The following is a 26,329-nucleotide window of genomic DNA, read 5'->3' as shown; positions in this document are numbered from 1 at the left end:
AGAGGGTCTAAATGCTCAACAAGTTGTCATGGTCTTCCCATGTGCACACATGGGAAAAGAAGCAACAAAGAAACTGCCATCAAGAATTGCCAACAAGGGACTAGTATTACAATCAATTTATCATAATAAACAATGAAGTGTACAATTAATTATACAATCCATCAAGAAAGTCAACATGAAGGCCTCAAACAAGCACTCACATGTCACCATGACCAATCATTAACCCAACCACAATAAGTCTCAATAGTGGATGCCAATCCAAGAGTCATCCATCTACGCCTCTTCAGTTTAGATCTATAGAGAGAGAGAGAGAAAATAATATAAATGAGTGTGGTGATCAGAATGTAGGAAGAGTTATTTCCACACAAATGAGTATGGCAATCAAAATATTGAATCTTGATACATGGACATAGAGCAAGAACGTATCCTCCCAATATGATTAGGATGCCAATATGGTTGAGATTTGGATGGTACATAATTTTGTTTTGTCTTAATAAAGGGTAGGGATGTGGCTCCTACTAAACAAGAGGTGCACAATCTAATATCGTCAGAAGTGACAAATTCAAGTTTGTATATCATCACCAAACAAATCAAAAAATGGTGCAAGATCTAGCTCTTACAAAACACAAGTGGCTAAGAGATCAGGGGAACTTGGATCCAATGACAGTCAAAATATATCCAACCCTCCTCTCATCTCGACATTATGTGTTACAATTCATGTCCACACTTATCAAGCCCATTACCCATATAACCCATCTATCAATGCAATTTGGAACCTATTCTTTAATGTGCTTTTCAAAAGCAAGAGTGGCAATGCATCAATAGCCAACAATACATGAGAAGAAGCACCTTTCAAAGGATAGTTGAACATCCTTTTGCATGGGTTCAAATCCTACTTACCTCTCCTTTGATTCCTCTAGGTGTTTTCCAAATTCGAGAGAAACAAGTTTATTCAAGTCCAATAAGACAATGCATCCAGCATTCAACAATTTCATCATACTTCTCAAAAGTAGAAGTGGAAATTTGTAATTTTTTAATGAGATCCTCAAATATACCTTCAATACTTCTCAACTCATTGACTTACTGCACAAGGTTTTTATTGACGTGTGGCATATCCTTGTGATTCTCTTCCAAATTCCAATATAGGAATAAGAAGATAACAATCTTGCTTCAAATCTTCATACTCGTCTAAAAGACAAATATTATCCTTTGAGGTGGCCATACTCCTTATAATTCTAGGTAATATAGTCCTACGATGAATTGCCTTGTTCATGAAGTCAAGCAATAGTATTCTACATGTAAGTATTAGTATCAAACTCAGAATTAATATCCTACAAAAAACAACTTCAATATAAAGATTGTCATTAGCCGCCCACAAGGAAACGATCTTCTCACAATGCTTCCACATAAGCAATTCTTTTTCATTGAAGATCATTAATGTCCAAAAAAAACTTGCATAAGTTAGGCTCAAGTTGTCATGTTTTTGGCCGAGGCACACAAAGTTCAAGGGCACCGGTAGAAAAAATAGATTCTCCCCTCTTTTTTAGATTGTCGGCATTTATTATGGATCTGGGCTATATACTATTTTGGTCATTTTTCCATTTTGGACGCTATATGTTAAAATTGGCAAGTAGGGCCAAACTCCATGTGGATCATCTTATTTATGGCAGCTGATATTTTTCTTGGATTCCTCTCATCGAGAGGTGTAGGATTGATCTAACGATTCCAACATGTATTCATGGAGATATGAGTTTATTTGTGTTATGTGACGATTTGTCAAGGTCGGCCAGCAACCAATTTACCCCATCTTATCCTCAATGTTACACTATAAATAGAGGTGGCTTGCAAGTCATTTTAGACACATCTCTTGTGATCTCTTCCTCTCCACTTGTTTGGGTTTTGGTGGAAGAAGTCCCTAAGAGAATACGCTACCCTAGAGGAGATGCCCTAGCCCTAGACATTGTCTAAAGAGACCTATACGCTGCCCTAAATTACAGTCATTAGACATCTAGAAGCAGGCCCTATAGACGCAGTCATGGAGGATGATTATCACATTGAAGAGAGGCACCTACACCGCCCTAAAGGAGGCTCTCCCATACGCAGTCCTAGGAGAGGCTTTAACGCAGGTAAGGAGTCACCCTAATCACAGCCATGAAGGAGATCTAACCACAGCAAATGATGCCCTAAACCGCTGTCCTAGAAGGCTCCCATACGCAGTCCTAAAGAAGAGACTTAGCCACATTTAAGGGTGCCCTAGCCGCAGCATTTAAGGGTGCCCTAGGCCGCAATCAATAAGAGTTTTATGCAGCAAAGGAGGCACGTATACACAGTAAAGGAAGAGGCCTTATCCACAGCAAAGGCAGGGCTGCTCAGCAACCCTATACGCTGTAATAAGGAGGCCCTAATACGCTGATAAAAAGGAGACCAGATCTGCTGTTCAAAGAGCGTCATATCCACAGCTAGCCCCAGTCCAACAATAATTTCTAACCACAGTCCAAGCAAGGTGTCCTAGCGGCAATTCTGTTGTGCCCTAGCCGCAGTAGAAGGAACCATAATGCAGCATGAAACAGGAATAGGTTAAGGGATTGTTTCAGCATCCCTTTTCCAGCTGTGTGAGGGTGGTTTCTTCTTGTAAGAAGGCCGAGTTAAAAGGAGCAGTGGAACAAACCTGTTGGGGTATCATTGGAAGAACAAAGTATAATGTTTATGCTGCTACAGGAAAACTGTGTGTTAGGCCACAGGCCATAACACCACAGTCAAGTATCTCGTATGGGTATTTTTGAGGGCTCAGATCATTAGCATAATATATGGAGTTGTCATGTATAATACTGCTGAGATCTCAAGCTATTAGAGGGTTGTATGATGCTGCTGTAATATGAGATGGACAGAACTATTGTCATGGGTTAGTATTACTGTGTTGAGGATTAGTCAGCTAGCAAGGTGCAGCATTGTGATGGGATCACCTTGGAGAATCAGTTGAAGAATGAGGTCTGATAAGTCTGCCTTCACCTGAGTTTAGAACTGCAGCCCTTGTCATCAGATCTACAACCTCATTATATCATCTTCATGGTGAAGATCTCTGATCTCTTATTTTGGCAAGTCAAAGTGTTGACTTCAAATGTATATGTACTATCTCTCTCTCTGTTGAACTATTGAAGAATATAAGAAGATTTGATCAAGGGTTTCCCCACATTGGGGTTTGTCCCTGGCTGGCACCACATCTTGTGTCCTCTTGTCTTGGCTTGTTTTCTGATGTTTATGTTTATGTTCTATCTGCACTTTACTATCATGCTGATATGATGGCTAATCTGGAATTAATATTGAGCTAAAATGAAAAATTGAAGTAAATTGCTCTAAGCATATTACATACCTAAAATTAATATGGTATCAGAGTTGAAGTGAAGACAAAGCCCAAGCAAGAGTGAAAGAGCAATCACCGAAGACAGTTGGACAAGGTCAAAGGCTCAATGGGTTCCTCATCCCTCTTCCCGGCTGAAGACAAGCTCCATGGAAAGTCTGCATATCATGGATGGAAGATGTCTTTGGATCTGACATTGGAAGAGCAATGTTGAATTTCGTGAAGGGTAAAATCCTTGAGCCTCCATCAAATGCACCGGCTGCTCCAAAGATCAAGTTCACCAAGGGTGAAGTCAAAGCGAAGAAGATTATCAGAGATTCCATCAACAAGCAGGTCACTTCAATGGAAAGTCTGGATATATGGGTGAAAGGAAGGGCAGATGTCTTGCTTGCAATAAGTTTGGCCATTATGTAAAGGAGTGTACAAGTAGAAGGGGACACATAACTTGATGATGATCACAATCATTCAAATGATCGAAGAAATGACAGGTTCAATGGCATAGGAAAAAGGAATGCAGGACAGTAGGGTAATGGCTGACTCTCCAAGAAAGCAAAGAACTCCATGCATGAAGAATCAAATGTTGTTTCAGATAAGCAAGAGGAGTATTATCTTATATCAGCCCTCTTCACTACCTCTCCTCCAAACTCGTTGGGAAATTGGCTTATCGATAGAAGTGCCTCAAGGCACTTTACCGGATACAAGGAAGCATTCTCTAATCCGATAGAGAAGGAAACAATCTTGTAGATGATGCCACCTATTCCGTAAAGGGTGTAGGGAATGTTACTCTTCAATTGAATTAAAGTAACTCGATTCATTTACAAAAAGTTCTTTGTGTACCTGATCTCAAGAAGAACCAGGTGTCCATTTCAGCAATGGAAGTCAAAGGTTTCAAGGTGGCATTCATCGATGGAAAGGTACATGTTTGGAAAAGAAATTTTAAAGATGCTTTTACTCTTGGGTTCAGGGTTGGCAATTTGTATCAAGTCACAGGAAGTCTAATGGGGACCATGTCGTGTGGCACATCTCTTCTATGGCACCGGAGGTTTCCCCATTTTCATTGTGGGGTCCTACCCGATGTGAGACAGATGGTGACAGGGATGCCTGAATTCAAAGAAGAGCATGAAGGTACATGTCTGAGATGTACCGAAAGAAATCTTACAAGGGGACCATTCCTCTCATGTAATAGCAAGACCACAGATCTGGAACAACCCGAGGGATTTGAGATTCATGATCGGGCATCTCATGTATGCAGGTTGAAGAAAGCTCTCTATGATTTAGAGCAAACACCCCGGGCTTGGCATGATAGGATTGATAGCTAGCTGATGAAACTGAGATTCACTAGGAGTGAAGCCGATCCAAACCCTCACTTTAAGGTTGTGTATGATAGACCTCTCATACTGGTACCGTATGAGGACGACCTCTTTCTAACAGGTGCAGACCCTCTCATTTGCAAAAGTAAAAGGGAGTTGGGTTCTGAATTTGGAACGGGGAATTGCAAGCCCGTGACTAGCTCGATGGAGTCTAACTTTAAGAAGTTATGCGGTAGTACTGCCGGATCTGATTTGGGAAACGCCTTTGAGTTTTATCTACTCACAGTAGCATTGATGTTCTTGGTGAACTCTCGTCTGGATATTTGTTTTGCAGTTAGCATGTTGAGCCAACATATGGTTGAGCCTCATCACTTGCATTAGATTGGTGCCAAGAATCTTCTAAGATATCTTTGGGGCATGATCACTCATGGAGTGTGATACACTGTTAGAGTTATGAGGCTACATGATTATTCTGATGACTGACTGAGCAAGCAGTATGGAGGATTGCAAGAGCACTTCTGGTTGTTGGTTCTCTTTGGGTTCTGCTTCGATATGCTGGATTAGCAGGAAGCAGAAAAAGGTCGTTTTGAGCACCGTTGAGGCTGAATTCATAGTTGAGAGTATGGCCCCCTGTGAAGTTGTCTAGTTGTGGAAGCTCTTCTGTGAGCTGTATGGACATGTGTTGGATACCATCATGATCTTTTGTGACAACCAGAGTGAGATTCGATTGTTGAGGAATCCCGTGTTCTATGATCGCTCCAATCATATAGACATTAAGTACCACTTTATCTGGGATATGGTACAGCGAGGAGCAATAGAGCTCCATCACTCTGGGACTGATGTGCAAGCCACCGATATTCAAATAAAGCCCCTAGGAAAGGTCAAATTCTTCACTTTCTGAGAACAACTAGGAGTCGTGGAGAGACTCTCTCCTGAGGGTCCTATATGATATGGACATAGAGCTCTAGGAGCTCCAGGGGGCATGGGGTACTTCTTGGAGCGATGAACAATCATAGGGTGAGTGGTTCAGCATTCACCTAGTGATTTGTTGTGTACAGGGTGAGTGGTTCAGCCTTCCCCTAGTGATTTGTTGTGTACAGGGTGAGTGGTTCAGCGTTCCCCAAGGATACCCCATGGCGACATGTAGGTAGGATGAGTGGTTCATCCTTCTCCTGTTGAGATATCCTACCCATGCAGTCTAGGACTCCTGGGAGTACCTCTCATCTGGCCAATGAGCAGGGAAATGAGGATAGGGACCATAGTACTATTGATGGACGCATCGTGTAGTACCATACTCCCTATGCTAGGATGATATTGATCTGGGATCAATTGGAACTGACTTCGGGTCAGTAAGAGTGGTATGATACACTCTCTTTATTTGGAACTGATTTCAGATCAATAAGAGTGGTATGATACACTCTCTTTATTTGGAACTGATTTCAGATTAGTAAGAGTGGTATGATACACTCTCTCTATTTGGAACTGATTTCGGATCAGTAAGAGTGGTATGGGACACTTTCTTTATATGGGACTGACTTCAGGTCAGTAGAGAATGGTACGATACATTCTCGATCACTTCGTCTTCTTCATAGTTCAGCAAAGCAGTGCAGGGCATCGCGTTGATGGCAGAGGAGTGTTAAAATTGGCAACTAGGGACAAACTCCATGTGGATCATCTTATTTACGGCAACTGATATTTTTCTTGGATTCCTCTTGTTGAGAGGTGTAGGATTGATCTAAAGATCATATGATTCTGACATGTATTTATGGAGAGATGAATTTATTTGTGTTATGTGACGATTCGTCAAAGTTGGCCAACAACCAATTTACCCCATCTTATCCTCAACGTTACGCTATTCATTTTAGACACATCTCTTGCGATCTCTTCCTCTCCACTTGTTTGGGTTTTGGTGGAAGGAGAAGTCCCTAAGAGAATACGTTTCCCTCGAGGAGATGCCCTAGCCCTAGACATTGTCTAAAGAGACCTATACGCTGCCCTAAATTACAGTCATGAGACATCTAGAAGCAGGCCCTATAGACGCAGTCATGGAGGATGATTATCACATTGAAGAGAGGCATCTACGCTGCCCTAAAGGAGGCTCTCCCATACACAGTCCTAGGAGAGGCTTTAACGCAAGTAAGGAGTCGCTCTAATCACAGCCATGAAGGAGATCTAACCACAGCAAATGATGCCCTAATCCGCTGTCCTAGAAGGCTGTCGTACGCAGTCCTAAAGAAGAGACTTAGCCACATTTAAGGGTGCCCTAGGCCGCAGTTAATAAGAGTTTTTATGCAGCAAAGGAGGCACATATACACAGTGAAGGAAGAGGCCTTATCCGCTGTTATGAAGAGGCCTTATCCATAGCAAAGGGAGGGCTGATCAGCAGCCCTATATGCTGTAATAAGGAGGCCCTAATACGCTAATAAAAAAGGAGACCAGATCTGCTGTTCAAAGAGCCTCCTATCCACAGCTAGCCACAGTCCAACAGTGAGTTCTAACCACAGTCCAAGCAAGGTGTCCTAGCTGCAATTCTGTTGTGCCCTAGCCACAGTAGAAGGAACCATAATGCAGCATGAAACAGGAATAGGTTAAGGGACTGTTTCAGCATCCCTTTTGCAACTGTGTGAGGGTGGTTTCTTCTTGTAAGAAGGCCGAGTTAAAAGGAGCGTCAAACCTGTTGGGGTATCATTGGAAGAACAAAGTATAATCTAAGTCACAGGACACGTCCTCCAGGGTCCCGTGTCCCGTATTTTACGTACTGGACACGAAAACAGCCCTAATACGTGTCGAATACGGTTTTTATCGTGTCCTATAAAATGGAATATGTATTCGCCGGTTTTCGTCGTGTCCTGAATTTGGAAAACGCGTATTTCGTTGGTAGAAAACGTTGCCTGCATAAGCTGCAATTTTTTTTTAAAGAAACAAATAATTTTTGAGTGGGGCAGCTTAATGATCAAGTCTAGGCCCTAGTATCGATATGCTATTCATGGTAATGTTAAATTCTTAAAGTAAAAGTGACATTCTCTTTAATCTTCATTTTCATCCTTTTACTTAAATTTTTAACATTACCATGAAATGACTCAGGATGTTTGAGAGTGGTTCCGGCCTCATTGGATTTCATATGGAGAAAGTAGAATTTAAGATTTCATTCAAAATGCAGCAGACTTATCAGTTTTTCAGGATTTCAGGATTGGGAGATTGTAATGTTTCCAGGTGACACCACCTGCCCGGGCTACCCCTGCCACCAGTAGAGGACGTGGTCTACCTCCTATAGCTCCTACTTCTAGTTCTTCAGCTTCTAGAGCATAGCAAACTCCACTGCCAACTCCACCAGCTTCTACATCTAGAGGGAAAGGGAAAGCTGTGGCATTTTCTCGCAAGAGGGGCAGAGGAAATCAATAGGATTAGACTTTAGTTATTTTCTTATGTGCTTGTAAGTTGTACATGAACAATGAACATTGAATAATCAAGAATCAAGACCAAGCATATTACATTCTAATTTCTAAATAGTAAATTTTGATTCTATTTATTTTTTTAAAGTGAACTATGAACTTTGAGAAGTAATTATATTTTAATTTGATTAGATAAGCTGCAACCTGCAATTTAATATGGATAAAAAACTATATTTTGGTATATATATATATATATATATATATATATATATATAACGTGTCCCCCGTGTCCTGTTTCCAGGTCGCTGCGTTTCGTATTGAATACTCGTATTTACGTGTCCTCCGTGTCTCGTGTCCTCGTGTCATGTGACTTAGAGTATAATGTTTATGCTGCTACAGGAAAACTGTGTGTTAGGCCGCAGGCCATAACACCACAGTCAAGTATTTCATATGGTATTTGAGGGCTCAGATCATTAGCATAATATATGGAGCTGTCATGTATAATACTGCTGAATCTCAAGCTATCAGAGGGCTGTATGATGCTGCTGTAATATGAGATGGACAGAACTATTGTCATGGGTTAGTATTACTGTGTTGAGGATTAGTCAGCTAGCAAGGTGCAGCATGGTGATGGAATCACCTTGGAGAATCAGTTGAAGAATGAGGTCTGATAAGTATGCCTTCACCTGAGTTCCGAACTGCTGTCCTTGTCATCAGATCTACAACCTCATTGTGTCATCTTCATGGTGAAGATCTCTGATCTCTTATTTTGGCAAGTCAAAGTGTTGACTTCAAATGTATATGTACTATCTATCTCTCTCTGCTGAACTATTGAAGAATATAAGAAAATTTGATCAAGGGTTTCCCCACATTGGGGTTTGTCCCTTGTTGGCGCCAAATCTTGTGTCCTCTTGTCTTGGCTTGTTTTCTGATGTTTATGTTTATGTTCTATCTGCAGTTTACTATCATGCTGATGTGATTGCTATTCTAGAATTGATATTGAGCTAAAATGAAAAATTGAAGTAAATTGCTCTAAGCATAGAACATGCATAAGTTAGGCTCAAGTTGACATGTTTTTGGCCGAGGCACACAGAGTTCAAGGGCACCTGTAGAAAAAAATATATTCTTCCCTCTTTTTTAGATTGTCGTCATATATTATGGATCTGGGCTATATACTATTTTGGTCATTTTTCCATTTTGGACGCTATACCTACTCGCTTTTATTAATTAAGGTGCCGGGAGGCATTTTAGATTGTCGGCAATGCATATTCTATGGGCATTTTACCAGTCTGAGCTATATATTATTTTGGTCTTTTTGCCATTTTGGACGCAACACCTACTCACTTTTATTTAAAAAAATGCAGGGACGCACTTAAATGGTTCCAAATCGTTCCGCCTTGACAAAGTATTGCATTAATGTATTGACTTGTCTTACAAGAGGGAGGGGGAAACTTGTGAGATATTGAAAGAAAGGAATAATAATGGTAAAAGAATCGGATTGAAGAAAAGTATAGAAAGCCCACCCTTTATCGGCGTTGGTCATTTTGGTTCCTTCATTACAACCAGAACAGGCATTGAGTTAGTAACTAACATTTTAGTTTTCAGCTTTATTGATTTTCCCATTTTGTTGTTGCCTCAAAATTTAAGGAAAGATTCTAGCTATTCCTGAAAGTTGAAACCTGTACCCCCGGCACCCCATTTCGAAAGCTCACGCAGCATAGCCAGAAACAGGGACAACAAGGGTCCAAACTTATCAGAAACATTGGAGCACTGTGTGTCGAAAACCATGGAAAATGAGGAAACACTAGAAAATGCTTTCCCAAAACATTAACAAAAAATTTCAGGCAAAATCCTCCTAAAACCCCAGCTATAGCTCTCTTCTTTTTGCTCGTCTGCTTCCCTCTTGAAAAATCAGAACTTCACAGCAGATATGTTTCACTTCAAAGGATTTTGTTCTACATGTTAATTTTACTGTCAACAGAGGTACTTTTAGGGTTAGAATAGGGTTTTTTGTTTGTTTGTTGTTTACTTGTGATGCATTATAAAAATAAAAAAAGTTAAATACAACCAGAAACTGCCAGCAGTTTTCTGGAAATGCTTGGAAAACTGCCCCTGATGTTACTGGAAACTGCTGTGAACTGCTGAACAGTTTCCAGATGGTGCTGAGAGTTTCTCGAACAGTTTCTCGTGACTGGAAGCACTTCACAAATCGGAAACGGGATTCTCACCAGCAGGAAACATTCGGAAGGCTAGCGGACAAAGAATTATAGAAGGCTGGGAAAAAAGTTCAGGGATTCATCAAGTTCAACCTTTTTTCTGAAAATATAGTCCCTCACTCACCCCCGTATCGATCATTCCATTTGCAACCCCCTGTGGATTTTCCCTCTCTTCCCAGTTTTCCAGATGGAGGACAGTGGTAACCACCAGCCAAAACACTGCCTGGTAACCCCAAAGGACTATAGGATTTGATCCCGAGACCTCCTCGAACATGCGCACAAGAGCATCTACTCATCCCCATCCACCTTGGGGTTTTACCAAGTTCAAATTATATAACCTAAGAAATCCCATTTCTCATCCTACGCAAGTTTTAAACAGCAACCTGATTGACCAATTCAGCAAGAAGGTCACTTGTAGTTTGATGGCCCCTATTGAATAAGTTAACCTCTAAGTTATATTCGAAAATGATCACTTTTGCGATGAATGATATTCTATGCGTGCCTTTCGGACCTGACCTAGAGAAAACCTAACTGACAAACATAAAGAAAAAAAGATAGAAATCTCAGGTGCTCATTTCATTGCACATGTTGTTGTTCTGTTGAATTGGATTGCGGAAAGATGACAAGGTCGGATGGGTTAAGGCGGACTTAATCAAGAGGCAAAGTTAAAATTTCGAATCTCTTATTAGACAACAAAGGGCTTAGGCTATTATTTCTTCTTTCTTTTTCTTGAAAGGGGGACGAATTTACGGACCTTGACATCGGGTTGCCTGAGATTTTGATGAAGCCAATCGGCAGAAACAACACAGTCATCATTATCGGTGCTATCACTCAAAGTCGAAGCCGTGGTGTACCGGGCAGAAGAGGCAGCTACAATGGAACAAACCGGAACCCAAGGAGATTGCACGGCAGCTGTTGAAACGCAACATTGTTCCAACGGGAAGTTTCCTGAAACTCTCTGCAAGTTCTGGAATAATATTGCATTGATTATCTGTTAGGTTTAAACAGCAAGGTAAATGATTACTGCCTCCACGATGACAATTGAAGTTATGTACAGGAAAGGTTAAGAGATCGAACTTGGAGAACAACTAAAGCAGCTGGCCTCAGTACCCGCCATCGGTGGTGCATTTGTGCCGGCCGGATCAATGCTACTGCTGTTCTGCTAATAATGGACGCCATTATTGCTCTGATAGCCTAAGCAGGCTGCCTCGGAAGGATGCCCACTGAATAAGGGTTGACGTCTTGTCAGTCCTCTGGGTTTAAATATATAGTGGGTTTTGACCATCTACATGGCAAAGCGCCCACGGGAAAACAGATGTTTAGTTTGTCCACGTGCGATGGTCTCGACAGCAGGGTTATAGGTTTCGGCATAGGTTTCTTCCACTGGCATTTGTTTCCATATAATTAAAGTGGCATATCCTAAGCCCATACGCTGCATTACGTAGTTTTTATATAATTAAATGGTATACCTTCAGTTGATGTTGGATAAGGTTAGAGGTGCTCATGCTCGTGCGTGTTTTGGAATGTCTTCGTTTTTATCAGTACTGCCGTAGGAAGCACAGACAGCAGAGTTTTTTTTTTCTTTTAAAGAAATAAATGATGAGTATTTTGGAATTGATTTTAACCGCTAATTTAATTGAGAGCACGGTAGAAAGAAGAGGATTTTAGGAAAGGTGTAAAGTATTATATGTTTTTTAAAATAAATGTAGAGAGGCAAATATATGGGGTTGGAAAATGATTAAAGTGTTTTTGGGATTCTTAGTTTGTCCATTGATGTTATATAGGGGTGAATTGTGGGCTAGCAGCACTGTAGTCTCAAAATAAAAAGAAATTGAGAAAATCCAAAAACTTTTGATTAGAGCAAGTTCAAAATAAAAAGTTCAATACCTTATAAGATAATGTTGAGTGAAACAAAAGCAACTCTCATCGAAGCAAATGGAAACAAATTGAAAAAATCCAAAAATGTTTGATCATGAACAAGTTCAAAATAAAAAGTTCAATACCTTATGAGATCATATTGAGTGAAACAAAAGCAACTCCCATCAAAGCAATTGTTATGGTGCGGCTCATAAGATATCTAAAAAAAATTGAGCAATGGGAGTAGGTAGATGGCCTAACATTATCTTCAATGAAAGCATGAGTGAAAGCAAAAAAACATGGATGAAACAGAACTACACATGGATGCAATGTCAACTACTTTTACACGGGAGAATTTTAATGGGTGGGTTGTGGGTGTGCACAAGATAGAAAAATCCTAGGTGCAACACAACACTAGGTCCTTGTCCACCTAGATGAAGGCCTAACAATGATGCCCAACATCCTCTAATAATGGATAGAATTATGGTAACCTAGATGAAAATAAAAACAAGCAGTGTAAACTTTGAAATGGGAACTGATACTATTCCCTGTTTCGTAGAGATAGCAAAAAAAGTGACCCGATTTTGAAAAAGGGTGATGCAGAACACACATGTTTTTTTAGAGCATAGTTTTTGGCACTTTAAATAACTTATATGATTATCCGTTTCATAGTAATCGTACAGGTAGTAAAAGCGTCACCCGATTTTGAAAAGTGGTGATGCAGAATACAATACTTATTTTTTGGAACATATTTTTGACAATTTAAATATTCTTATGTATCAAATATAAATATTTGTTTTTAAATGTTAGTGATTTTTATGCTGATTTTGAAAAGTGTTAATGCAACGTGTTATACAACATACATTTTTTTTAGAGGACTTATTTTTCACACTTTAAAATTTATTATGTCCATTTTTTTTTAAATTATGATTACCTAACGAATTTTTAAGTTGTTTTATTTTTATTTTTTTAAATGTTGATTACTTCAAGAAACTTATATAAAAATATATATAAAAAAAAGACCAAAAAAAATTGTTAATAAAAAAAAATTATCTCATAAACCATAAAAGAATTTGGAAAAAAAAAACATAATTTAAAAAATATATATATAAAATTAAATAAGTCAAAATAGAAAAATTAAAAAAACATTAACAAAAACAAGAAAAATAAATATAAAAAAAAAACAAACAAGTAAAAAAAAAAGAAAATTAACAAAAATAAAAATAAAAAACTAGTAAAATTGACATTAAAAACATTTAAAAAAAAACTAAAAACACAAAAATAAACTGAAATCTAAAAAAAAGGATCAAAAAAATATAAAAATTTTAAAAATATATATCTTTTAAAATAAAAATAAAAACCAAAAAATTAAAAACATTTAAAATTTTTAAAGAAATGTATTTTTCTATTTAAAAAATAAAAAACAAAATTGATTAAACTTAGCTTTCTTATTTAAAACACATTAAAAAAAATAAAAAAAAATAAAAATTCTTTTAAACAAATTGTTTTCTATTTAAAAGAATATATATTAAAAAATTTTAAATAATTGTTAAACAATTTTGGTTTTTTTATTATTTGAAAAAAATAATTATTAAAAAATGTTAATTTTCTTTTTAAGCAACGTTTTTTTTTTCAATTTAAAACAAATTTTTTTAAAGTTATTTATTAAAAAAAAAAATTATTAAAAAAAAATCGGCCCTCCCGATCGCCGACGGTGGCGCAGCACCAGGCGGAGGCCTGCGTGTAGGCCTCCACCCGGCGTCGTGCCACTGTGGGTGGCCGGGAGGGCAGAGGTCCTATGTGCAAGCCTCCGCCCGACGCTGCGACACCGCGGGCGGCCGGGAGGGCCGATTTTTTTTTTTAATAAAAACTTTAAAAAAAATTGTTTTTGAAAAAAAAAAAAAAAAAAAAACTTGTTTAAAAAAATTAACATTTACAAAAAAAAAAAAAAAAAAAACTTGTTTCAAAAAATTAACATTTAAAAAATAAAAAATAAAAAAAAAAAAAATTGTTTAACAATTATTTTAAATTTTTTTAATATATTTTTTAAATAAAAAAACAATTTGTTTAAAAAAAATTTAAATTTTTAAATTTTTTTTTGTGTTTTAAATAAAAAAAGGTAAGTTTAATCAATTTTGTTTTCTACTTTTTAAATAGAAAAATACATGTTTCTTTTAAAAAAAAATAATTTTAATTTTTTGGTTTTTTTTTTTTAATTTGAAAAGACATATATTTTTAAATTTTTTTGGTTTTTTTTGTTTTAGTTTCAGTTTATTTTATTTTTTTTAGTTTTTTTTTTTTTTTTTATGTTTTTAATGTTAAATTTACTAGTTTTTTATTTTTACTTTTCTTAATTTTCTATTTTTTTTTTATCTAGTTTGTTTTTTATTTTTTTTTCCTAGTTTTTTTTAATGTTTTTTTTTTTCCTAATTTTTTTGTGGTTTTTGAGATAATTTTTTTTTTAACATCTCTTTTTTTTTTTGGTCTTTTTTTTTATATATTTTTTTAAGTAATTAACATTTTAATCTTAATTTTAATATTTTTTTTTTTGTTAATTTTCTATTTTTTTTATCTTAACCATCTTTATCTATGTGTGTGTGTGAGCGAGGTATACCTCATATGCCAAAATATGTCTCTACATGAATATCTCCCAACCGCTTCTAAAGTCAATTGAAATTTCATACTAAGATGAAATATGGAATCAGCCTATAGATTATGAAAATGTTCATTTTCATTATTGAATATGCCATGAATTTGGCCATTTATATAAGGAATTTATAATAAATTAGGAGGAAGCTCATAAGGAATCCCAAGTAACAAATCTTGAGGGTTTTCAAAGAGAAAAAATTAGAAGAAGAAACCCTAGGAACCAGTCTGCTCAACCAAAGAAACTGCAATACCAACCAAGAATAAATAGTTGATGCTCACAAATCAAGATGCAGAACTAAATCTATCAGAGGATCTCATGAATATAGACCTAAACATAGAGGAAACCTAGCCCAAAGCGTAACCTAAAAAGAAGACTCTTGAAACGTCACTAGAAGTCCCAACTCTGGAAAGGGTACTTATGCCAGACATGGAAAGAATAGATGCAGAGGATATATAGATATTGATCATAGATGAGAAAATCTTTCTAAATTTAATTGAGTAATGGGAAAACAAAGATCCAAGTATGATCCTAGAGCATCCAAAAATCTAATACCACCATATCTACTTAAGAGCGAAAGACTAGCTATAGGAATCCATTTAGGAGCTAGGATTTCCTGATAAGGGTCTAGGGATACATACAAAAAATGGAAAGGGGAAATCTCCTTCTCATAATGAATTCGAAAAAAGGGGCAAAAAGTGAACAAGGATTTGATCGAGATAGTTTGATAACACTGGGTTAATATTGGATAGATGGCAATGTTGTCAAATGTGTTTTCCCCACTTGAGCATTCCATTCAATGAAAATCATCTCCTGGAACATATGATGCCTCAACAACAGTGGTAAGAAGAGATATCTTAAATGCTAGGTTAAATAGTAAAACCCAACAATTTTTATGATACAAAAAACAAAAGTATCAAGTGATAGAGTTAGGGACATCACCTCTTAATGTTGGAGGAGTTGAGAATATGTAGCATTTGGTACTATGGGAAGTGTTGGTGGTGTAGAGTTTTACTTATAGATTCAATAGCTTATGTGATATGCTAAAACATAAGACAATAATCTACTCTACTCATCGGCGGAAACCAAAATTGATCGATGAAAACACTAAGCAGAAAAGGAAGACTTTCAATCGAACATAACACAATATTTTTCTGGGAAAAGCAACTACTCGAAACTCCGACTATCTATATTATATTAACCACAATATCTAAGAAGAAAATAAAATGCTTGTTCAACCCAAATAATCCTAAAAATTACAATCTATCTCTTTGCTTCACAAACCAGCTCAAGTAAAAACTTAGCCAAATGTGTTTCCTGCCAAGCCCATATTTCCTTGAGAAATTCCTGAGAGAATTATACCATATTTAATTGTGGAACTCTCCACCTATGACTACACAATATATCCATAGGCCCTCAGCTGATTGCATGCACCATCTGTACAACTCAAAAAAATATACCACTTATAGTACACTGCCCCTGAACTATAATCTTAACTTGGTCTTCCTCTAAACTTACATGCATGAGTTATTTATGAGTTAATCTTTAGTTAAACGGTGCGAAAATGAGGATGAAAGGTGCCCGTCCCCACTACTAGACCTCCTACTAGTTCCTCCAATAGTTAGACCTAGTTTAACTGACTATAACTCAGTTATACTGAGTTAATTAATTACAACTCAAAAGAACTCAACCTAGGCCCCTAAAATTTAGAAATCGCTCTACATGACTCTAGATATACTTACAACTCAAATTTCCTAAGTCAACTAAGTCAAATTGACTTAATTAACTATTACAAGTTTCTATGTGAATAGAATTTCGATTTAATTCCTAATTTAATTCAAAGGAAAATTAAATTGGAATTTCAAGATGTTATTTTTAACATTTCTTGTTGCAAATTTCAACACTCCCTCTCAACAATAAAGGAATTCAACTCTATCCTGGTCTAGTACCTTTGGAATGTTCTGCATGTAACAAGTATCTCTATTGTTGTTTCTACTGCAACTTTTGATACTGAAAAAGAATCCAAACTGAATCAGTATGATGCATCTATCACTAGAGTCTCTGACTACTACTAGTTATTGCACTATCTACTTAAAACTTTGCATTTTTGTTGACTCTATACTGTGCCTTCTACATTGCTGCTAACTCTGCTCTACGCTCCCAAGTATCTAATTGCTGCTAGTCTCTGCCTTTGTCACTCTGACATCTTACTGCATCAACCACCATTGATCCATCCTACTACTATGTACTTGGGCTCCTGTACCAAGGAAATGATCCATGAGAAAAAAATATCAATGGACACTGCCCAAAGTTCTGCACTCTTGGGACTATTACTTCACATCGCCCCACCTCTCACCTAGAGCTATGGTTGCATGTGCTCCCTCTGCCCACTTGGCTTGAAATTCCCCCCTACTAGAGTTCTCTGCTTGAGTGGATGTCTCCAATCGATCTCTCTACTTCTCCAATTGTGGCTGCTCCACAAACTCGAATTCTCCTCTTCTATACTATCTTCGGCTTTGATACCATGTACATTTTTGCTTGTAGATTCAACAACTTATGTGATATGCTAAAAAATAAGACAAGAATCTACTCTACTCATCAGCAAAAACCAAAATTGATCGATGAAAACTCTAAGCAGAAAAGGAATAATTTCAATCACACATAACACAATATTTTTCTAGGGAAATAAACTACTCAAAACCACAACTATATATATTGCATTAACTAGAATATCTGAGAAGAAAATACAATGCTTGTTCAACTCGAACAATTCATGCACAAATACAATATATCTCTCTGCTTCACAAACCAGCTGAAGCCAACACTTAGCCAAAATTGTTGCTTGCCAAGCCCTTACTTCCTCTCACAATTCTTAAGAGAATTAGCCCATATTTAATTGGGCAATTCTCCACCCATGACTATGCAATCCATCCATAGACTCTAAACTAATTGCATGCACCATCTATACAACTCCAAAAATTATACAAGCGATAGTACACTAGTGTGGCAGTGAGGATGCACTCGTGCTCGTCCCCACTAGTAGACCTCCTACTAGTTCCTCCAACAATTAGAACTAGTTTAACTAACTATAAATTAGTTATAGTGAGTTAATTAATTACAACTCAAAATAACTCAACTTGGGCCTCTAAAATTTAGGGATCACTCTATATGACTCTAGATATACTTCCAACTCAAATTTCCTAAGCCAACTAAGTCAAATTAACTTAGTGAACTATTACAAGTTTCTATGAGAATATCATTTCTATTTAATTTCTAATTTAATTCAAGGACAAATTAAATTAGAATTTCTAGATGTTATTTTTAACATTTCTTGCTGCAAATTTCAACACTCCCTCTCAACAAGAAAGGCATTCCACGCTATATCGATTTAGTACCAATTTGCTAATCCAACTTCTGATACTGAAAAAACATCCAAATTGAATCACTATGATGCATCTGTCATGACATTTTATGACTGCTACTAGCTAATTCATTGTCTACTGAAAAAATTGTGCTTCTGCTGACTATGCATTGTGCCATCTACACTACTGCCAACTCTGATATGTACTCCCCAGTATATGACTGTTGCTAGTCTATGCCTTTGTCACTCTGACATCTAACTATATCAACCGTCACTGATCCATCCTACTACTTTGTACTATGGGCTCCTGTTGCAAGGAAATGATCCATGAGATGAAACATCTCAATGGACCTTACCCAAATTTATGCACTCTTGGGACTATTACTTCACATTGCCCGACCTCTCACCTAGAGGTATTGCTGCATGTGCTCCCTCTACCCACTTGGCTCGAAATTTCCCCTACTTGACGTCTCAACTTGAGTGTATTATCCACTCGATATCCTCTCTGCTTCTGCAATTGTGGTTTCCCCACAACTTGCTGAGGCTACTTTTGAGGTTCCTTCTATGGTTGTATCTGAGGATGCATGTTGAGAGATACTTCACGCTCCCTCTCAACCACCAAGTCTCTAAGCTTTTCCTTGCTCTTGAAATCTTTGCATGCGTCTTGTACCTCAAGTGCACATTGAGTTGTTTCATCTGTCCCGTGTTGATGTGTCTAAGGAAAACATTTCCTTTGCTCAAAATCACATCATATCCATGGTCTTCCAATACCGCGATGGAAACAAGATTCTTATTTAGTCCTGGAACATACATCACATCAGTGATTCTGAGAGGGGAGCCAGACTCCCTCTTAAAAGTAACTGTACTGATTTTGGTCGCGCTATACCTCCCATCATCTCCAAACTCTATGTTCTGCTTGAGGTCTTTCTCCTCAAAGTTACTGAAGAGATCTTTATTCCCCATCATATGGAACGAGGCACCATTGTCAAGATACCACATTCTTACCATTATAGTGTTGGACATACATTCAATGAGAGTGAAGTCAAGTTCGAATTGTGAATCCAATGCTTCTCCTATTGCTGCTACTGCAAGCTCCTTTTTGCTTGCTTTCTTCTATGGGAAATTCATGGCATAGCACCCATACTCATGACAATGAAATCACTTGATTTTTGACAATTCCTTTGTATTGCCACATGCCTCACCTTTGGATTTCTTTCCCTTTCCTTTCTTTTCTTTTTTGGCTAATGCAAATTTATCTTCCACTTCTTTGGAAGAGGTCCCATCTTTGGTGTTCCGCTAAAACTCTTCTTGTACCAAGTCGGACCACAACCACTCCCACTCTGGTAGCTTCTCCCTCCCATTAACAAAGTCCTGGTAACTATATCATCTCTTGGGAAGTCTTAGAAGTGCTAGTCTCACCAGATCTTCTTCAACAACAGTACACTTCCAAGCTCATCTTGACATTGAGTGAGCTTGGTCAAGTACTTAGAAATTGAGGTCTACTAACCTTTGTCCTTTAGCTAGGTTTGACCAAAACTTTGACTGGGAATAAATTTTGCATACAAAATCAGATTGAGGCATCATTTGCATCATTGGAATCATACTAACGAGCTCTTCAATCTCGTCCTAGTTTCACTTCGATCCAAAGACTTTGATCTTTGGGCCATTCAGGATCCACTTGGATCAACAAACCATTTTCCACCTCAGGATCTCTATATCTAGTGACCTGGTAGGTGGTCTTTTGAATAATTTAATATTAAATAATACGAGGTCATTTTTTTATGTACCATGTGTGTTAAAAAACATCTTAAGCTACAATCCCTCTAGATTGCAACAGATAGTGGTTAGAGACTGCATGGCCAGGGTAATATCGACAGATGTTTGAACTTGACTGAGAACCTTAAAAGCATTGGATGATTCTCACTTATGTTTATCAAAACATATGGAGTGAATCCAAAACTATCCTTAAAACCAATTCTTGGATATTGTCATAGTTTTTAAGGCTCTCCAAGGCATTATTAGACAGTTTCCTACAATTCCTGAGATTGATAGTGCTAAGCCCTTTACAAACCCTAGTTAAGGCCTAGATACATGAATCCTACAAATTAAGTATGGAAGTCAAGGCAACATCCACCAACAGAGTATAATTATTCACAAACCCTAGATTTGAAATGCATTATTGTGGTTGATCAAGGTTCGTTAATCATAAAGTAACTAGGTTCTTAAGGGATTCAAAGACCAATTGGAAATCTTGGTCCCGTGATTGATAAATAACTTAGATATTTAAGTGCTTGATGTGCTTGAAGCAAAAAACGAGAGAAGGGAGGAGTGCATAGGACCCGATCGTGAGCTTTTGGGCTGCCTGTGTGAACACTTTATTCCAAACTCTACACACCATGGATATTGAAAGTAGATCTTGCGATCTCCATCAAGATGAGGGACAATAGTCTTATTGCTTATGACAATCTCCATGCTACTCTCCATTAACAAAAACTATAGATCCAATTTGGTGAATCAATCAATGATAGGGCACCATATTCTTCTCCATGTAGCTTTAGTCTGGTGAGTCAATGAGTGATGGGGCACCATATTCTACTCCTACCCATTATTTTTATGATTAAAAAATGTTGAAAATAAATAAATATTAATAAAAAAAAAAATACAACTTGAGATGAAATCATTATTTCGTCTTAAACTAATTTCCTAAAACACCTTGTTATGTAGTAGTGTGTTATGGTTTCGTGTCCTAGAAAAAATATTGTGATTTGTCTTTAGTTCATAAGAAAGGTATATCCTATGGTTATGGGTCTATGAGAGCTACATTACAAGAGTGGTTCTGAATCTAAGGATGGTGGCCTTCAATGCATGAACCTAGTGCCAAATATCTGTGAGAGGCAAGATGATGATAACCAAGGAGGTGGTCCCTGGGATATCAGTGGCAACTATGAAGAAAGATCGAGCAAGAGGAGGAGGTGATTGGTAAAGGCACTTGTCCTAGTGGGCTAGCCATTGCTCGATAATTTGTTTTATATCCAAACTCTACTACTTCTTTAACTCTTTCATTTTGATATATTTTGCGTGGTGGCTTTCGGTTCATACCCTACAAACAGTCTTTGTTATGTGCATTGGTATTGACGTCTTTGGTTTCTTATGAATGATGGACCCTGCTCAAAGTTGCTACCTCTTTATTAACCAATTGTTTCACTTTGTTAATGTCCATCCTAGACATCCCTAGCAACTTAGTCTTTACTAGGCATCCATTTTACTCTTTATTTTGTTTTAGGATATTATTAGTTTCTATGTCCTTTGGGGATCGTACTCACTTTGGCCTATTGTGCCCTCACAAACCATGCCCTGTTAGAGAATTTGTTGTCGTTAGGGGTCTAGTAGCAGAGTGCCTCAAGGCCATCCACATGCTTAATCTCATGCCTAATTACTATTTTCAATTTCTCCACTCCTATGGAAATCCAAGAGGAAATTCACTAACATGAAGCCTTGACCACGAACGACTGCCAAGCTTACTCTGATTCTAAAATCCAATCTGAAGTATCCAATTGGGTTCTTGACCCTTGGCATCCCAAGGGAGGATGGAGCCAATATCTTAAATCCTTTATCCTCCATTGGCAAATAAAGATACTCTTAAGTAAGGTCCTTAAGGAAAAACATGAGGGTCGCAAAAACATCATCTCATTTCTAAATAAAATTCAACGAGTTCAATACCACCAGTGTCCTTATCTCATCAATATGGATGCATTATTATAGCACATTGAAGGACATATCCAATATGTCTTGAAACCTCCAACCCCAATAGCCACCAACGCCTAAGATCTGGCCCTAGTCACTTCATCATATACTTGATGTCACTTTTAATCTTTTCATCTACTTTCAGTAATAAATTTTATTTCAATAGTCATGCATTTAGTAGTACCAGTTGTTTACATTTTGATAAACCTAAATTATTGTCCTTTTTTAGCAATATTTATTTCCCTTGTGGTAGATTGTAATAGGAATCATCTTAAACAATGATATATGGTTTTGTATGAAGTAATTTTGAGGCAATAGAATTTTAAATCAACAACAAAAAAACATTAATTTCTTTACATAATGAAATCAAAATAGTTATCCAAATCATGCCTACTCTTCTCTTTTCCAAAGGATCAACCAAACAAAGAGACCGTTAATAGAGAGGTTATCTTTGAGTTATTATTGCATATATTACACCCTTTAGAGTACACCACACAATCATCTCTAGAAGCTACATGCACAACACCTTATGATCCTTTGTCAACTTTTAGCCATGGGGATTAATTAAAAATTTCTTACACTAGAGAGATTTTTTATATCTTAGTGAAATCCTATGTTGATGGGAAAATATGCATGTTGCTTGATATGGGGGAGCTAGGAGATATGAGAAACCATGCAATACCCAAGATACTATATAAACTATCACATATGTGAGAGGTTCTTGGTGTGCTAAAGAAGGTTCTAGACATTAAAAAGTGAAGAGTAAGAATGAAATTCAAGGAGAATAGATATGTTACTAGGTATCTTGAAAGGTATAACCATTATAGTTTGAATCCATCTATTTAGTACCTTACCCTCCACCCATCCATGAACCACCCACCACTCATACCTATTCTAAATGGCCAAAACACATAATTTAATCCTCGGCGTAACTACTTCTAATCTCTCTATATATCTAATGATTTTACTATAGCAAAAATAACCTCAATTTTTAAATAGAGCAAGTTATTTTTGTTACCCCTTAAATTCTAGACTTTTGTCTTTGGAATATTTTTAAAACAAGTTAGAGAAATACCAAAACTTTATATTTTTAATTTTATTAAAATATCGTTTTTCTGAAAAATTTAATTTTCCAATTTATGAATTAGACCATTCCATGTAAAGATGATATAAAGTTAAAAAATATACACACATTGTTTTAGGAGATAAAAATGATATATGTTATTTATATAAAATTACTCGTATAAATTTAATATATAAATTAAAAAAATGAAATTTTCTTAAATTTTCTGGCTCACATATATACCCAATATAATATTACTAAATCTTAAGAATGAGATATTACTCCATCTTAATAATGAGATTTTTGTAATTATATATATATAGTGAAATAAAAATAATTTTTTACTTTTTATTTATTATATTTTTTTGGGATATTTTTCATTTTTATATTGAAGTATTTATCATTGTTATTTTTATAAAAATAGTTATTTTTTCAAATAATATATGATTGTTGAATTCAGATTTTGTTTTTCATGATCCATATTACTGTTAAAAAAAAGTCTTTAAAATAAAAATCAAATGGGAGAAAAGACCTTGACAGAATCATGAAACGCATTAAGTGAAAAAAAAAAACACATTATTTATATTAAAAAAATGTGACTTGCTATTCTATCTAAACTCAAATATCATCGTGTGAAAGTGTTAGGAACTTTTGAATACTCTGCTGATTAAGATTTTAGTGTTGAAGCTACAGAACGAGCCCAGAGTTTGAGGTATTCTTTCATATCCCCTCCTTCTTTTGCATTTGGGTTTGGCAGTTTGCACTTTTGCAAGCGCGATTCTTGAAAACCCAAAACTTTGGTGCTATTTTCATGATCGATTAATCTCTTCAATCCAGGAAGAAGAATCAGCAATCGCGGGGTCAACTTGTCCTTGCTGAACTCAAAACCAAGATCCATAAAACCTTTTAACTCTTCCAATTCTGGATCGATTCTACTCTTGGAACCTCTCTTGTTCTCCTTCTGTGCCAATTCCTTCCCAGCTGAAATGGTCTCCAACTTTGGCAGCGCGTTTGAATAGCCAAGGGCTACAGTGCTGGGTTGAGGCACGTCCAGGCACATTATATGATGATGATGAGGTGAGGATTTACGTTGCCTTCTCTCAATAAGCGAAGCATGGTAACATTAAGGACAGATGGACTTAAATATACAATCATGTTTTATGTATTTGCAAAATTAAAGCCAAAAGCTCCACGAATGCTCTAGTATTCGACAACACGGAGACCGCTGAGGTTATATAATTCCACGCCGGCTTTATGAGTCTTGGAGACAGCTAATTATTGACTATGTATATAAAGCTTAAATTTACCATTTCTGTTTGATTTCCATTCATTTAATTAAAATACTTGTTCATCAAATATTACTTCATTTTAATGTAAATTACCAGATAAAAAAAAACACTGACCTAATCATTAACTCAATACATAATGGTTAATATTTACAATCTTCTATTTGATTTTCATCCATTCGAATCAAACACGTTGTGTTGCGACTGATGAAAACCATAGAAGAATTACGTGATATTTTAAAGTGGGTGGTAACATTAAGTGAGAGCCCTTGACTGATAGACTTGAATATACAATCATGTTTTATGTGTGCGCAGAACTAACGGATGATGAGGTTATATAATTTTCGCCATTATTTTAAATATAATTAGTAGAGATATATTTCAAATATAATTAGTACAGATATATTTTAAATATAGATGAGTAAAGAAGATAGTATAATTTTTTTGTTAAGTTTGGCAGTATTTCGATTTTCATGTCTACATGTTTATTATTCACCTTTCTATGGGGAGGCTGGCGCAAGATTCCAATCCAAGATCTTCCGTTTTGTGAGGCTTCATTCCACATCACCACTTGAACTATACAAAGAAAGATAATATAATTGTTTTTATGAACAAATATTATTTAAATTTTTGAATAATTATTTATTTGTTTTTAATTTTAGATTTTTCAAAATTTTTATTTTAGCTGACATAAATAAAATTTCAACTTTGATAACTAACTAAATTACACATCATACTAGACAATAAAATAAGCCTCTCAACTCAATAAAAAAACATATAAACCTCATAAAACAACATCACCGTATTACACTTTGTCCTGCAATTCTATATGGCTCAATCATATTCCCAAGCCAGCTCATAATGCCACAACAACAAGGTAAACCTACAAGCTTCAGGAAAGTCTACCCAGCTCATAATCCCACGTCAATGACAGCGTAAATCTACTTACCCCGGATGCAGGAAAGTCTACTTACTTCGGATGCATGCATGTTCACAAACCAGCTCCTGAAGAGGAGAATGATTTAACAAATTTGATAAATATATAATATATAGCTTTTAATTGAAAATCAAAATTTTGAGGCATTTTATTTTTCAGATTATTTTTTATAAAATAAAATTATTATTTTAATGGTATGTAAATAAATAAATAGCTTTGAATTTTTTTGAATTTCAATTTTTATTGCTCAAAGATAATGATTAGTTAAATAATTTAATTTAATAGAAAAAATGTAAAACTAAGAAAACTTGTGATATTATCAAGTGATTTTAGTTAAAATAATATTATTAATAATAGCAAAATCTTGAAATCTTGAATTTCAAGAGTTTACCAATTACTTTATTATTCCTATGGTTCTTATTATTAATGTGCCTCTCACATAGATGGATTCATTGTGTCGTCAATATGGCATAACAAATCTTCTTGCAAGGGAATTGGTGGAATACCCTCTTACATGACTCAACTTCATAGATAAACTCTCATGGAATAACAAATCTTCTTGCAAGGGAATTGGTGGAATAGCCTCTTATATGACTCAACTTCGTAGATAAACCCTCTCGGTTAGTCTAATTGGATCATAATTAATGCTAAGAGGATTTATGTCATAAATTGTGATTTTGCACTTATCTACACCGTTTATAAGAAATACAATCTAGATGAAAATTACCCTTATAATATAATGGAACAAGTTATTCATATTGTGAGGAATGAAGCTAATATCCTCTTATTAGGAAACTTTAATGATAGAACTGAAACTAACCATAATATTGTTATAAACAATGATTCCAACCCTAATCCTCTTTGGCTAGGTGAGGACCTTGTTTCAGCTAGTAGGTACAATATAAACTCTAAAGACCTAGTTGAGAATTTATTTGTTACTGAGTTAGTCAATTTATATAATTCTCAACACATTAAAATTTTCAATAGCATCATCAAGTGGCCAAAATCCAACCAAATGACTTGTATTCATGGGCTCGGTAGTATTGTTATGGATTATGTGATATTTGTCTTTATTTCCAACCAGACTGTAAATTTTGACCTCTTAAATGACCATGAATTTGACTTTGATCATAAACCTTTAACCTTAACTCTAAACAT

The 26,329-nt window shown here is 36.2% G+C and overlaps 1 protein-coding gene across 3 annotated transcripts in view; it reads right to left on the bottom strand.

Moving 5' to 3' along the window:
- The window catches only part of MST1 (mercaptopyruvate sulfurtransferase 1), a 292,278-nt gene extending 280,624 nt beyond the window's left edge, over nucleotides 1-11,654 (bottom strand). The window contains exons 1-2 of one of the 3 annotated variants that reach the window (XM_089377607.1): nucleotides 11,354-11,654; nucleotides 11,031-11,267 (exon numbers count right to left, since the gene is read on the bottom strand). In XM_089377607.1, the coding sequence (XP_089233733.1) occupies nucleotides 11,031-11,267; nucleotides 11,354-11,455 (339 nt within the window). In that variant the 5' untranslated portion in view covers nucleotides 11,456-11,654. The remainder of the gene's footprint in view (nucleotides 1-11,030; nucleotides 11,268-11,353) is intronic. The other 2 variants (XM_089377610.1, XM_089377608.1) reach the window with 2 other exon arrangements.
- Nucleotides 11,655-26,329: the final 14,675 nt, after the last annotated feature.

The sequence above is a fragment of the Pinus tabuliformis genome, chromosome J (genome assembly GCF_031772625.1).
Source record: "Pinus tabuliformis cultivar Carrire ecotype Pingquan chromosome J, CPIR1, whole genome shotgun sequence".
Taxonomy (NCBI): domain Eukaryota; kingdom Viridiplantae; phylum Streptophyta; class Pinopsida; order Pinales; family Pinaceae; genus Pinus; species Pinus tabuliformis.
This window is presented reverse-complemented; position numbering and strand designations above follow the sequence as displayed.